Genomic DNA, 15,414 nt, shown 5'->3' on the forward strand with positions numbered 1-15,414 from the left:
TGACTGCTGCTTCAAGCTCAAACTTTTCCCTCTCTGTTGACACAACATCTATTACTGCAGCTGGTAAGAAATCATGTCATTTCCAGATATTGAAATTTCTAAATTACTATTGCAAGCACAAAATCAATATGTGAGTTGAAAGATAAAAAATAACTTGATTGATAATTGTTGTTTTCAGCTGTTGTGGCACCAACTGAAGCCCCAGCCACTTCAACACCACCAATCAACATGACCTCATCACCAGTCAACATGACCTCATCACCAGCCAACATGACCTCACCACCAATCAATATGACCTCACCACCAGCCAACATGACCTCACCACCAATCAATGCAACCTCACCACCAGGTAACATGACCTCACCACTAATCAATGCAACCTCACCACCAGCCAACATGACCTCACCAACAATCTATCCAACCTCACCACCAGCCAACATGACCTCACCACCACTCAATGCAACCTCACCACCAGCCAACATGACCTCACCACCAGCCAACATGACCTCGCCACCAATCAATGCAACCTCACCACCTGCCAACATGACCTCACCACCACTCAATATGACCTCACCACCACTCAATGCAACCTCACCACCACCGAATATGACCTCACCACCAATCAATGCAACTTCACCACCAGGTAACATGACCTCGCCACCAATCAATGCAACCTCACCACCAGCCAACATGACCTCACCACCAGTCAATGCAACCTCACCACCAACCAACATGATCTCGCCACCAATCAATGCAACCTCACCACCAATCAACATGACCTCACCACCACTCAACATGACCTCACCACCAGTCACCTCAATGCCTGTGTCAGATAATACAACTTGTTTTACAATCAATACATCATTTTGTTTTATCTCAATCATGCCAACATCACCACTAGTTAATTAAAGATCATTTTCTGGCCAAAATAACAAGTGCACAAATCGTAGCAACAACTTTGTCTTTATGGCACTACTAGCATTGAATGCATTTTCTATATATGTTATAACGCAGCTTATCTTGCTCTAATCTCTTACTTATTACAACCAAACATTCACCTCATTTCTAGGAAATGCAAGCTCTCCACCTGTAACTGTAACCTCGGCGCCACCAGGAGTCACAACTATTGGTGTTCCAGCTACAACCCCAACAGCTGTCACAACCACAGAGCCAAAAGTTCAGCTGGAATTTAAGTTGCAGCAAAATTTTACGCAACAACTTACAAACAAATCCTCACCAGAATACCAAGCATTAGCAAACACAGTGACAGCAGCGGTGAGTTCATATGTATTATTTTTACTTTTTCATCTTTTCATAAACAAATTCCAAATAGTGCATGATACGTTTAAATGGCAATATATCTCAGTATATTCACTCATGTGTATTTTGAAATGTTATAATTTATTAAAATATAACTCATTCACAGCTGGACAATGTCTACTCAGCACAGTATGGAACAAGCTTCAATCGAACTGTCATCAAAAACTTTAGGTATAAATAATTGCTCATTTTTACATTTTCAAATTTTGTTTAAATTGGTTCAAGGTACTGATTTTTTTATTTGCTAATGATGGGAGCAGAAAGGAATGTTGTACTTTCTTTATGTTTGTTTGTTATCATATGACTTATCAGTCATACTTGTCATGGAGCCTTTGTGAAATAAGTGTGGTCATTGTTGCCAAATAAGACTACAGCATTAATATATGACTTTACAAAAATGTTTGTGTTCCAGTCCAGGATCTGTTGTGGCAGATGTTGAGCTGATATTCAATGATGTGTCAACACTACCAAATGCCAGTTCTGTGGCTGAGACCATGATGACTGCTGCTTCAAGCTCAAACTTTTCCCTCTCTGTTGACACAACATCTATTACTGCAGCTGGTAAGAAATCATGTCATTTCCAGATATTGAAATTTCTAAATTACTATTGCAAGCACAAAATCAATATGTGAGTTGAAAGATAAAAAATAACTTGATTGATAATTGTTGTTTTCAGCTGTTGTGGCACCAACTGAAGCCCCAGCCACTTCAACACCACCAATCAACATGACCTCATCACCAATCAACATGACCTCATCACCAGCCAACATGACCTCACCACCAATCAACATGACCTCACCACCAGCCAACATGACCTCACCACCAATCAATGCAACCTCACCACCAGGTAACATGACCTCACCACCAATCAATCCAACCTCACCACCTACCAACATGACCTCACCACCACTCAATGTAACCTCACCACCAGCCAACATGACCTCACCACCACTCAGTGCAACCTCACCACCAGCCAACATGACCTCACCACCACTCAATGCAACCTCACCACCACCGAATATGACCTCACCACCAATCAATGCAACTTCACCACCAGGTAACATGACCTCGCCACCACTCAATGCAACCTCACCACCACCGAATATGACCTCACCACCACTCAATGCAACCTCACCACCAGCCAACATGACCTCACCACCAATCAATGCAACCTCACCACCAGCCAACATGACCTCACCACCAATAAATGCAACCTCACCACCAGCCAACATGACCTCACCATTAGTTACCATTACACCTTTGCCAGGTAGTACCACCTGTTCCACAATCAGTACATCATTTATTTTCAATACAATCATGACGACTAGCATTGAATGCAATTTCTGTATTTGTTGTGATGCAGCTTATCTTGCTCTAATCTCATAAACATTCACCTCATTTCTAGGTAATGCAAGCTCTCCACCTGTAACTGTCACATCAGCACCACCTGGACTCACAACAATTGGTGCTCCAGCTACGACCCCAACAGTCACAACCACAGAGCCAAAAGTCAAGTTGGGATTTAAGCTGCAGCAAAATTTTACGCAACAACTTACAAACACATCCTCACCAGAATACCAAGCGTTAGCAAACACAGTGACAGCAGCGGTGAGTTGATATATATTCAGTTTTTTATATTTTTCAAATCTTTTCACAATCATATTCTGGATAGTGCATGAAAAGTTTAGACGACAATATATCTTGATATATCGACTTTCTTGCCTCATATGTGTTTTGAATTTTTTTTTTTTTTTTTTTTTTAATATAACTTTCACAGCTGGACAATATCTATTCAGCACAGTATGGAACAAGCTTCAATCGAACTGTCATCAAAAGCTTCAGGTATAAAACATTGCTCAGTTGTAAGTTTAAAAAGTTTTTTCTATTGTTTTTTTTTTTTTGGTAAATAAAGTTCTAGTGGTTAGGATTTAGGGGATATATTGGCAGACATGGAAAAAAGTGTATGTTTTCTGTAGTGTAAAACCACCTAAAAATAACAATCATGTTTTTGTTGCCTTAGAATGAGCCATTTTATCTACATAATTAGTCCAGAGTGCATGAAATTGCAACACCATGTTTCTACAGTAGCATAGGAAGGACAAGTCAAACACTGTTTCTAGATATGGCCATTAGCGGCCATATCTAAGGATATTTTGGTTCCCAGTAAAAACCTCCTGAACAATGAACACTGAAGGAATTTCAACCAGGAGAAGTTTCAGCTGGTTGCAATCTAAATCCCCCTAAATATTACACACTGGACCTTTAATGGAAACAGAAAGGGATGTTGTACTTCATTTTTACATATCTGTTATCATACAGCTCATCAGTCATACTTGTCATGGGGCCATAGTTAAACAATGATGGGTATGACAAGCAAATAAGTCTACAGTATCAAAATATGACTGCAATTTTTTTTCTGTTACAGTCAAGGATCCGTTGTGGTAGATGCTGAGCTGATATTCAATAATGTGACTACACTACCAAATGCCAGTTCTGTGACTGAGACCATGGTGACTGCTGCTTCAAGCTCAAACTTTTCCCTCAGTGTCAACACATCATCTGTTACTGCAACTGGTAAGACATTATTTCATTTCCAAATATTGAATTCTTCAAAAGGTTTCTGCAAGAGCATATATGATGGCAAGAAAATGTTCAACAGACAAAACAATTTAATAATAATAATTTAATAATTGTTGTTTTCAGTTGTTTTAGCACCAACTCAAGCCCCAGCCACAGTTGCACCTTCAACGCCACTAGCCAACATGACCTCAGTCCAACCAGTCTCTACAATGTCACCACCAGGTAGTGCCAAGTCTCATATACTCAATATATAAACAATGTTTTCAGAGCTAATATGATGTCGGCACCAAGCCATGTATTATTCCTAAACTTTTCCAATTTGTGACTAGTAATATTTGATATATTTCTAGGCAATGCAACCTCCCCACCCATAAATGGAACATCAGCGCAGCCAGTTATCACAACTGGTACTTTGCCTATAACAACAGCTGCCCCAGCAGCAGACTCAAAGATCATGTTGGGATTTAAGTTGCAGCAAGCCTTTACAGCAGAGCTTGCAAACAAATCCTCTCCAGAGTTCAAGGTTTTAGAAAACAAAGTAAAAACAATAGTAAGTACATTGATGTTTGTTAATTTCCTTCAAAACCTCATTAAAACATAGAATGAATGTGAATCAACATATCAACATATGTGCATACACAGAAGGCAAAAACGATGGGCTCTGCAGCCATACTTTGGCAAACGTTTGCCTGTCTCTCTCATCCATCATCCTTATTTCTTCTATTTTACTTTAACAATTTGTCTTTTTTTTTTCTTCAGCTTGATCATGTCTACAGCAACAGATATGGAAGCAATTTCCTTCGATCTATTATCAACTCTTTCAGGTATTTGACATGACTATTTAACATTTGAACAAGAAAATAATTTGTCTTATTAAAGCTGTGTGCATGGAAAGTTCACAGATTTAAGTTTTTCTTCAAACCTTTGCTCATATATAATTCTGACACTATAAAATATCTGCGGTGCATATTAACAATCGTTTCTCTAACAGTCAAGGTTCAGTCGTGGTAGATTCTGAGCTGATATTTAAAAACGCCAGCTCAGTGCCAGAACCAAGTGCTGTGGCAAATGTTCTGGTGGAGGCAGTATCCAACAGTTCCAACTTCTCCCTGCCAGTGAATACATCAAGCATTGCTGCAACAAGTAAGAGTTGTTTTACATGTTTTGTTTTGTCCTTATTAGCCAGTCCTTTCTCCTAAAAAATATGTGTGTAAATTACTACATTGTTTTCTGTTTCTGTTGTGGTTTATAGTCTTTAAATGGCTATCAGAAATAATTAATGATTATCAAAAATTAATATTAATTCGATTATATATAATATATGATAACTAAAACCAGAATTACCAAATCAGTAGTGAAGACTGAGAATTTTGGCACAGTAGAGGTTGGCATGATTCACTTTTGTATTTACTACTGCACACAAAGCTCCTGCAAATGCTACAACAATTTGAATTTTGTCTTTACAGGAATTAGCACATCGACCGCTGAACCTACATCTGTTTCGGCTATGCCTATTACCTCAGCTGCTGCCAATGTCACAGCTTCTCCAACCCAAGCTCCTAATGCTACAGCCGGACCCTCTGCAGCTCCCAATGCTACAGCTGGACCCTCTGCAGCTCCCAATGCTACAGCTGGACCCTCTGCAGCTCCCAATGCTACAGCCGGACCTTCTACAGCTGCAACAGCTCCAACTGCTGCTCCCAATGCAACAGCCGCTACCGATGCCGCACCAACTACTTCATCAACAGATCCTCCTTCATCCACTGAGGGAACTCTAGGTCTTATTTTTAGTCTCAGCCAAAATTTTACATCAGATCTTGCAAATTCATCCTCAACAGCGTTTCAGACTTTAGCTGCAAAAGTTGTTCAAGAGGTAAGATGACATAAAAGTAGTTTTTTTTTCCTCCAAAAAATTCAAATGTTAAACATCAACACAATTACCTTTGCGAAGCAGCAACAGCTAATGTTTTTGTTTGAATAACTCCTTTTATTCCTTAATTTTCCCAATGTTTCGATAGTAGAGTCTGGCAGGTCTTCTTTAATCTCGCCAGCATATTATGTATGCAGAATATAACGTAAAAGATATAAGATACAGCCTCAAAACCAAACCGAGAAGTTGTACAATTGTTGTAAGCCATTCATTTGCAAATCACAGTACTGTTGTCTTTCAGCTAAACAAAGTCGGTAAAAGTCTGTATGGATCATCTTTCAGTCGCTCCTTGGTTAACGCATTCAGGTATGGGTAAATGTCAATCACAGGCTTGTATTTTTCTGAACATTTTCCAGTCACTTCCTTTTAAAAAGTGTTGCTTTCTCTCTTTGTCATTGTAGAAGTGGATCAGTGGTTGCTGACACGACCCTTGTGTTCAAGGATAAGAGCTCAGTCCCTTCAGCAAGCAATGCAACTTCACAATTAAGCAGTGCACTTAGAAGCAACTCCAGCTCCCTGAATGTCATAGCAGGCAGTGTTAATGCGAGTAAGTAATTGGAGTTTTAAAAATCCAACTTAATCAGTTCATCAGTCTATGTAGGTTAAGTTATTGTTAAGGTGTCATATTAACTGATAATTCATTGGTATTGGTACAGCTTCCTCTTCCTCTGCTGCTGCTTCCACCGCTGCACCTACTGTTACATCTGCCCCGACTGCAGCTCCTAACGCAACAGCTGCCCCCACTGCAGCCCCGACAGCGGCTCCCAATGTTACAGCAGCTCCAACTGCAGCTCCTAATGCTACAGCCGCCCCGACAGCAGCTCCAACTGCAGCTCCTAATGTTACAGCAGCTCCAACTGCAGCTCCTAATGCTACAGCCGCCCCGACAGCAGCTCCAACTGCAGCTCCTAATGCTACAGCTGCCCCGACTGCAGCTCCAACTGCAGCTCCAACTGCTACAGAGGCTCCAGCTGCTGCTACTAATGCTACAGCTGCTACCACAACTGCATCAACAGATTCTCCATCATCCAGCGAGGGAACCCTTGGCCTTAAATTTAGTCTCAACCAAACTTTTACATCAGATCTCTCCAACTCATCCTCAACAGCGTTCAAGACTTTGGCTGCAAAGGTGGTCAAAGAGGTAAGATGTGTATGCAGTACTGTAATATTATTGTGTTGCAAATAAATTGAGATTTGCTTTGTAACAATACGGGAACTTGTGCATTTGTGGTGAGTATTTTGTTGTGTTTTTTTATTTAAACTGACGGTAATGTCTTTCAGATTAACAACATATCCTCAGGTCTCTATGGATCATCTTTCAGTCGCTCCATTGTTAACGCATTTACGTAAGGCTAAATTTCCCTCATAATAATCTAAAAATAATGACACTGGCTTGCTTTTGCTACATTACATTTAACGTTCACTTCCTTTTAAAAAACATGTTGCTTTCTGACCTTGTCGCTGTAGGAGTGGATCCGTGAACGTCGACATGACCCTTGTGTTCAAAGATAAGAACTCAGTTCCTTCAGCAAGCAACGCAACCTCACAATACAGCAGTGCGCTTACGAGCAGCTCCTCCCTGAACGTCATATCGGGCAGCATCTCTGCAGGTAAGTTGGAGACTTAAAAGTCAGACTTCATGAATTTAAAGTGTGATGAGGGTTGACAGTTGGGGTGTCGCTTCCCTTTTAGCCTGTATTTTGAACTGGGAAGTTATTGTCAGTCTACAGAATTTTACTGACTACAATCTCTGCTTTTTTCCGATATTTCAGAGTCAACGTCAACGTCAAGCAGTCCTCCTCACCCCACAGTGGTTTCATTGGCAGTTTTTTCATTAACACTGCTGGCACTGGCACAGATACTGACAGACTTATAACCGGCACCCAAGGCAGATGCGCTGACTCCGATAGCTCTTACTTTGCTATCAGTGGTGGTAAAAAGCAGTGTACCAACTGACCAAAAACAAAAGACATAAGTGTGCATAATGAAATTTACTATGTGTCATGTGGTAAAAAGATGTGTACTGTGTGTCAAAGATTAGGACAGTTTTTCAGTATTTTCCACATTTGATGTTGAAGTACAGTCACTTGTGTTTCACTTCCATTTTTTTTAAAGAACTAATCATTAACTTTGTAATTTAAAAATACCATATTTGATTTTTTCTTTTTTTTCTCCTTTTTTTAACAGACGCCATTCAATTTTTTTGTTTTGTAAATGCTTCTTTATATGCTACTTTTCATTGTTAACATTTAAAAATGCAAATAAATAGAGAATATTGCAAATATTTATTTCCAATTAAAAGCACTGTACAATTTAACAGGATTTTTGAATGAATGAATGAATGAATGAAGGAGTGCAGTCAACGCAACGTGGTGCAAAACGCCACGGGTGTGGAGGTGACATGAACTACATCTGAGACCAACCATTAGTTTATTTTGAACATATTAAGTCATACAGTAAAGACGATCTTTTCCTTTACTTGACCACATAGTTTTACCCTAACGACACCGCAGTCGCCATGGGTAGGAAAAAATGCTGGCATTGAACATTCAAATAAGTTGCCACTGCGCATAACTTTGGGTTTAGCAGAATCATCCAGTATCAAGTGAATACAGTGGCAAGTTGATTGCTGATTGCAAGTTTGAAAATGTCCAGGTACTATCAAAAAATTTGGAAAGATTATTGTTTATAATTGAACTCTGGTTCTTCCTGTACTTTTTTGAGAAGGGGAATAAAAATGTGTATCTTTGTTAACCGAAGTATTTTCTTCTTCTCCTTTTTTTTATTTTGCCTCTCTCTGTATTTTTAAAATATGATATTAAGTCAAGTCAAGTCAAATTTATTAATAAAGCACATTTAAAAAAAAACACAAGTTGACCAAAGTGCTGTGCAGTTAAAAAATGAATAAAAGAGATACAAGAGGAGTAAAATAATAAACTGACCAACCAACATAGATCAAGGCACAAAAAAACACAAATGCAACATCAGGAGGATTCAAAAGCTTTTGTAAAAAGGAATGTTTTTAGCCTTGATTTAAAAAAGTTGATGGAGGGGGCAGGTCTGACAGAGGGGGGAATGCTGTTCCAGAGTCTGGGGGCTGCGACCGCAAAGGCACGGTCACCCCTGAGTTTAAAATAAGTGCGTGGAACAGTTAAAAGCCCTAGGTCAGCTGACCTGAGGGGTCTGAAGGTGGAGTAAGGGGTTAAAAGTTCTGTCATGTAGGAGGGGGCCACTCCATTCAGGGCTTTGTATATGAATAAAAGAAGCTTAAAATCAATACAGTACTGCACTGGCAGCCAGTGGAGAGAGGCTAGGGCAGGGGTGATGTGGTCTCTCTTTCAGGTACCTGTCAAAAGTCTGGCTGCAGCGTTTTGTACTAGTTGTAAACGGGAGAGAGATGACTGATATGGATGGCTTTTTCTAGGTCCTTGAAAGTGAGGAATGGTTTGATTTTTGCAATGGTGCGAAGTTGGAAAATACTGGCTTTGACTACTGAGTTGACCTGTTCATCAAACTTGAGTGCAAAATCAAAAATGACACCGAGGTTTTTGACATGACGTTTGATAAGAGTGGACAGATTGCCAAGACTGTTGCATATCAGGTTGATGTTGTCAGAGGGGCCAAAGAGAATGATTTCAGATTTAGCTTCGTTTAGTTGAAGGAAGTTTTTAGTTCATTGGTTAATTGGTTAGCAAAATTGTAAATTTGATCGCTTAAAATTAGTGGTGGCATGGATATGCTATTTCACCTATGATGACTGATCTGAACCATTCCAAACATTTTGTTAACTTCTGTTTTTTGATTCACGACATTGGCAGTTCTATCTGATCCTGAGCATCACATCATCAGACAACAATAGTAAATCAATACCCACATTAGAGAAGAGTAACTGTCAACAATTTTCTGTGCCAATAACACACTCAGCTTTACAAAAAAAGTCCTTACAATCATTTACATAATTAGGACTTGTGTTTTAAAGGTCTTTGCTATTATTTGTTATTAGACTCTTGCACTACTTTCAAACCTTACCTCTATGCATTCCTCCTAGTATAATGTGCCTTTATGATATCTCATAGCAAAGCTCTCACCACCTTAATTCTTGCACTACAAAGTGAAAGCATTTAATGCACAGTAAACTTTTGATTACAGTCTCTACCACATACAAATCTGAAAACATAAAACTGTTGCTGATGTTTGGCCTGTAACTGCATTATCAGGTGTCTTAGCAGTGGTGATCACAGGCTGTGTGTGAGATACAGAGAACAATAACAAGTTTAACACCATCCACAAACATGTCAAAACAAACAAGCTCAGAGATACAGGGTTTTTTTTAAAGTTGAGAAAAAGAAAAAAAGCAAACGTGAACTGTATCATCTCTGAATTGTTTCAAAATGCTCCGATAAAAAATACAAATGATTAATAGCAATGTATTATCCAGTTGTTGCTATTGACAGCATCTTGTCATAAATGTACATGCAATGACCCACCAGAAGAGGGCTGCATTGCCTCGAGGATCATCCAAACCTGCGCCTATGTGCACAGCTTTCATCCCTAAAATGTTTTATTTACAGCCTTGTGTGCTCGTCAAGATTACACAGTCCTCACATCACCCCTGGCCATGGCCGTGACTTGACATGACATTTTTATTTTATTTTTTTTTAATAGCCAGAGAGAACAATTCTAAATAGAAAAAAACATGAATCAGTGACAAGAACATTAAAAAGAAAGGCAAAATAAATTATTTTAATTTATTTGGCTCGCAGAAACACTACTGTGTTGGGTTTCTTTGTGTTCCCTGTCATGCGAAGACACATTCCTATTATTTTCTTGTCCTTTCAGTGGATGAAGACACATAGACTCCATAGACCATCTTAATGGCTTTTAAAAAATACACAGTAGTTCACTGATTGATGTTAATCACCCGGAAACACAGAGTGTAATACAAAGAAGCTTTTTCTCTTGCTGAAATGCTGAAACAATCATCTGCTCGTACTGCAGAATGAAGATGAAAACATTTTGTGTTTTGAGTCTTGATATTTTTAATACTTCTAACTTCTACTTAAGACTGGGCTTATAAAAGACACTGCATATGGGAACTAAGCACAATTAAGTCGAGAGAGGGAAACAAATCTAATTTAATCCGCATTAAATTAAAAACAAAGAAACAAAAAAACAAAAGATTTTTTCTTTTCAATCAGTCGGAGATTGACCAACGACAACTCCTGCTAAATTCCCACTGTGTCTGCCAGAAATGTATAGAGGTATAGTACTTTAATCAGTATTAAACTGTTTATAATGAAATGTGTGATCAGATTGGTCACTTTATTTGCCCTTTAATGCAACAAAGCCTGGGAATCAACCCCTGCCCACTCCTCTTTCAGAGACAAAAGAACAGATGTGCAGCCAGTCTACCCTGTCTGTAAGGCACACTTGCATTACACATATGAAAGACTGGTCTGAAAAACACTAGCTATTGAGCCAATGTGCCTTTTATTGCACCCTTCATTAAAAATCCCCCCATGTTTAATTAGAACACATCCGCCACACTTGAGATACGTCTGTCACTGGCTGAGGCCCAAAGTATTCGAGCTTGGCAGGATTGACTGTGCTCTGCTGCACACTGAAACGCATGAAAGAGATGATGAGAGCTGTTTTAGGGGTATTACGAAAGTGAAGTTGCACTCATTCAAAACTCATTTAAAGTGAGAAATCCGATGAGCATCCATGCTGTCTTATAGAAAGAGAAAATGTTGCTGTAAGTCTTCTTTTCTTCCCTCAGTATTATCAGCATCATTACTTTTTTCTTTGTTTGTTTTTGTTTTGTTTCTTCCCAACCGTTTTCTTATGAGTTTCATCATGCAAAATATTAAACCAAAACAAATGATACGCGACAGTTTTGCATGTAATTTCTGTCTTGGATAGAAATCACAGCACTTATGTAACTCACAACCTGTTTTCTATTACTACTTACTGTCTGTGTCAACTGGTGCTTCATGCCACCTTATTGTCTTCCAAAAATACATCCACCATATTTCACATATCAAAACACTTATATTTTACCTGCTTTTTAAAATGTATCCAACACAGTAATGCAGACAAGAATTCCAGCACACACAAATGTCATGTGTGCAATGCAGTTAGTGTATCCCCTGTGAATAGGCACAGGCCCAGGGGCAACAAGAAAAACAACAAGAAAAATTACCTCAGTAAGGGACAAAGTTATCTCAAATGGAGATGAGTGGCACAACAAAGACAAAAAACAGCCACAAAACAACTACAAAGAGACACAGAACAACCAAAAACATCACAAAATTACCTTAAAGAGACACAAACAACCACAAGGAGACACAGAATGCATACAAATAAACACAGGACAACTAAAAAAAGACACAAAATTACATCAGAGACACAAAATGACCAAAAAAAGACAGAAATTAACTCAAAAAGACACAAACATTACCTCAGTAAGAGACAAGGTTACCTCAAACAGAGCGAGATGGCAACACAAAGACAAAAACTAACCACAAAACAAAAAAGAGACAAAAAAACAACCAAAAAGGACACACATTAACTCAAAGACACTAAGAAATACCTCAGTAGGAGGCAAAGTTACCTCGAAGGGAGATGGCTGGCACAAAAAAGACCAAAAACTACCACAAAACAACTACAAAGAGACATGGAACAACAAAAAACATATCAAAAGTACAAACTACCGCAAGGAGACACAGAATGAATACACAGCAACACAAGACAACCAAAAAAGACACAAATTAACTCAAAGAGACAAAAAAATTACCTCATTAAGAGAGAAGGTTACCTCAAAGAGACATCACAAAATTATGTTAGAGAGATACAAGCAACTACAAAAAGACACAAAATGAATACATAGCAACACAAGACAACCAAGAAAGACACAAAATCCCCCCCAGAGAGACACAAAACAACCAATTAGGCAAAAGATGAACAGAAAGAGACAAAACCACGAAAAGATGCATAACATTTACAAAGAGATGTAACACCAACACAAAGTCTGTGTGTCTTCCTCCAATTTAGGAGAGATGGTGGGGCACTTTGCATATCTGTGCCCAGGGACCCATTGTCTTCTAATCTGCTCATGCTTCCAAGGTGCATGCAGATGGAAAGGAGATGCTCTAAAGGATGATGTGATGCAGCTCTGGGCAAGAGTCTTTTTAAAGAGCTGGTCCTCACTGTGTGTGAAGGATCAGAGTTTCCTGAGTTTCTGAGTTAGACTGATTATAAACATGCTTGGTATAGTTATTATAATTAATCCTAAAATGTCTAAATCAGATGTAATCCATCTCCATCTCGTCAACGATTGACATTGCCATCCATCAAGCCGCACTGAAAGTATGCCGAGAAAATCCAAAGTGCACTGGCACATCCGGAAACATTTAGGGTTTGCACTTATTTTTATGGAGAAAAGGAATTGTGTGTTTTAGTGATTAGTTCATAATGATCAAGTTTATGAATTTATAGATAGTCTTAATTACTGTCTTTATAGTATTGGGAATGATTTCTCACAGACCACTGTACAAATATACACATTTATGTGTACAGATAGAAATCTGCCCCTACTCAGCGTACCACAATAAGAATTCAAATGTCAGTGGTTTGAATTGAGTTGGCAGGGGAGTTGGCAGCAGACTGTATTTTGTTACTGTGATTATTGTTGCATGCGTTCATTACAGCCCACTTCCCAGCGCTCCCATCCCTCTCGTCTCTGTGTAAAAGGTTCAGTATGATACAGACATGAGGACAGACGATCACCTCTCTTCTTCACAGGTGAGTGTCACTGTTTGCACGGTTTTCTGGCAGTGCTTGATGTGAAGTAGTACATTAAACAAGTATTTGCTTTTAAACTGAGTTCAGTAGACCTTGTTAGAGATGTTAACATCTGACTGAGCTGCTCTTCAGAGGATCAGATGGAAAGATGCAGGATCCTGCTGAGTGTGTGAGACTTTAAATGTTGCTTTTTCAATGTTGTAGTTACTGTATCTTCTCAGTATATGACATATCAGTGTGTACATCAGCATCATTAGTGTTGTTTTCTGCAGTAGTTAACCAAAATTAATAGATTGTCATTATCTTTAAACAGTATATGATAAGATAGTTATATTATTACCAGGCACATAGGCAACATTTTGTATCCTCTAAATCACAGTTTTTAAGCTTGACAGTAAGACATTATGCAACGTTTTAGCACTAATATTGCTCTAATCGTTGTCTAATGGCGGAGTAAATCACCCCACTGACATTAAGTACAGGATTTTGTGGATAATGGCAGAGGGGAGGTGCTGTGCAACATTATACAACTGAAAGATGGATGTTTCTGACTTAAACAGAAAGATTAGAAGGATGAAAGAGAACACTGTGGTGTGCAGTAGGTGGGCTGTGGAGATGACTGCCGAAGTGCTCTCTACACCCCTGAAGATGGAAACAGCAGAGTCAAGGGCTTTTTCGCCCATATATATATGTATATGATTGACTGAATGATTTTTATTATTGTGTCATGCACACTTACATGTGCCCAAGACACTGTTACAACGATGTTGCAGTAACAATCCAAAGTACACGAGTACTCTGCCTTCTATCTCAGGCCTGGCAAAGAAATTCAGCCAAAAAAAGGGTTCCCTTTCTTCAACAAAACTCAAATTTTTCAATGATCCTTAACTAAAAGAAATCAACATAGGTAGAGGTAATTTTACAAGAAAGTAGATTCCTTATGGCTTCATGTACAGGACAGTAAAACAAGAAGAAAGCTTCATTCTCAGCTTCAGCTAAATTACACAACAAACAATTCTGTCCTCCTCTGTGGTGGTGTTAAACCTTCCAGTCTTTAATGCTAATGGTAACGTTCCTGAGTGCAACTGTGCACATAGGGATCTTTTTCTTTTGTTTAGATTATACTTCACATAAGGTTCCCCACTGTAGCAATTCTATATGAGACAATATCAATTCACTATAGACCCTGTCACACCCATCAAACCTGGATGGGGGTGATATAGGGCCTATGGTGAATTGATATCATTACAATTATTTATTTATTACTCATGACGATGTGTTGGTTCAACTCAACAAGTCTACAAGCCAAACAAAGAACCTACATTTTCACTCTGCATCATTTCCCCGTCACCAGCGCATGGTCCCTGTGGTGTTCATTAAAATCCATTCCAAGTCAGCTGGAACATCTGCTCCCTGTTCACACCACTGGCACTGGAAATTTAATATTATTCTGTTCATTACAGTCATGTGTGTTCTGCTGTGTGATATACTGTAAATTGCAATGAGTGAATCCAGAGACGTAAAGGAAAGCACACTTGTGAAAGTAAACAAATTACTAATATTCTTACAGAATTAGTCCATAGGCCTACCCATTGAGTGCACAGTTGCCCACATACAGTTTCACATGGTGTGTGTTTGGGATACAGGTCATAGGAAATTGCAGATTAAATAGTCAACTGAACCCATTAAGAAGAGCAATGTATTCAGACAGAGTTTTTGTGAATTTGACAGTACGATTGCAGCCACAGCGATCTGTTGCATTTTAGCCATTTTTCTGGATA

General features: G+C 38.9%; 2 protein-coding genes and 1 long non-coding RNA gene across 15 annotated transcripts in view; 2 read left to right on the forward strand and 1 right to left on the reverse strand.

The window, feature by feature from the left end:
- The window catches only part of LOC126390514 (uncharacterized), a 5,764-nt gene extending 3,213 nt beyond the window's left edge, over positions 1 to 2,551 (reverse strand). For 2 of the 3 annotated variants that reach the window (XR_007569974.1, XR_007569975.1), the window contains exons 1-4: positions 2,430 to 2,551; positions 2,136 to 2,303; positions 570 to 611; positions 423 to 485 (exon numbers count right to left, since the gene is read on the reverse strand). This is a non-coding gene — a long non-coding RNA (uncharacterized LOC126390514). Of the gene's footprint in view, positions 1 to 296; positions 486 to 569; positions 612 to 653; positions 780 to 2,135; positions 2,304 to 2,429 lie in introns of all 3 variants that reach the window. The other variant, XR_007569976.1, reaches the window with a different exon arrangement.
- The window catches only part of LOC126390512 (mucin-5AC-like), a 23,397-nt gene extending 14,730 nt beyond the window's left edge, over positions 1 to 8,667 (forward strand). For 3 of the 11 annotated variants that reach the window (XM_050044850.1, XM_050044847.1, XM_050044849.1), the window contains 19 exons: positions 179 to 643; positions 1,070 to 1,275; positions 1,427 to 1,491; positions 1,733 to 1,881; positions 1,997 to 2,587; positions 2,726 to 2,928; positions 3,098 to 3,162; positions 3,746 to 3,894; positions 4,024 to 4,122; positions 4,251 to 4,450; positions 4,660 to 4,724; positions 4,892 to 5,043; positions 5,367 to 5,773; positions 6,072 to 6,136; positions 6,232 to 6,377; positions 6,487 to 6,971; positions 7,112 to 7,176; positions 7,298 to 7,440; positions 7,603 to 8,667. In XM_050044850.1, coding sequence (XP_049900807.1) covers positions 179 to 643; positions 1,070 to 1,275; positions 1,427 to 1,491; positions 1,733 to 1,881; positions 1,997 to 2,587; positions 2,726 to 2,928; positions 3,098 to 3,162; positions 3,746 to 3,894; positions 4,024 to 4,122; positions 4,251 to 4,450; positions 4,660 to 4,724; positions 4,892 to 5,043; positions 5,367 to 5,773; positions 6,072 to 6,136; positions 6,232 to 6,377; positions 6,487 to 6,971; positions 7,112 to 7,176; positions 7,298 to 7,440; positions 7,603 to 7,706 — 3,824 coding nt within the window. In that variant the 3' untranslated portion in view covers positions 7,707 to 8,667. The remainder of the gene's footprint in view (positions 1 to 178; positions 644 to 1,069; positions 1,276 to 1,426; positions 1,492 to 1,732; positions 1,882 to 1,996; positions 2,588 to 2,725; positions 2,929 to 3,097; positions 3,163 to 3,745; positions 3,895 to 4,023; positions 4,123 to 4,250; positions 4,451 to 4,659; positions 4,725 to 4,891; positions 5,044 to 5,366; positions 5,774 to 6,071; positions 6,137 to 6,231; positions 6,378 to 6,486; positions 6,972 to 7,111; positions 7,177 to 7,297; positions 7,441 to 7,602) is intronic. The other 8 variants (XM_050044842.1, XM_050044843.1, XM_050044844.1 and 5 more) reach the window with 8 other exon arrangements.
- A 5,114-nt stretch (positions 8,668 to 13,781) lies between these two features.
- LOC126390702 (5-hydroxytryptamine receptor 4) overlaps positions 13,782 to 15,414 on the forward strand; it is a 3,902-nt gene continuing 2,269 nt past the window's right edge. The window contains exon 1 of the mRNA XM_050045122.1: positions 13,782 to 13,800. Coding sequence (XP_049901079.1) covers positions 13,782 to 13,800 — 19 coding nt within the window. The remainder of the gene's footprint in view (positions 13,801 to 15,414) is intronic.

Source organism: Epinephelus moara, chromosome 5 (genome assembly GCF_006386435.1).
Source record: "Epinephelus moara isolate mb chromosome 5, YSFRI_EMoa_1.0, whole genome shotgun sequence".
In the NCBI taxonomy this organism is placed as follows: domain Eukaryota; kingdom Metazoa; phylum Chordata; class Actinopteri; order Perciformes; family Serranidae; genus Epinephelus; species Epinephelus moara.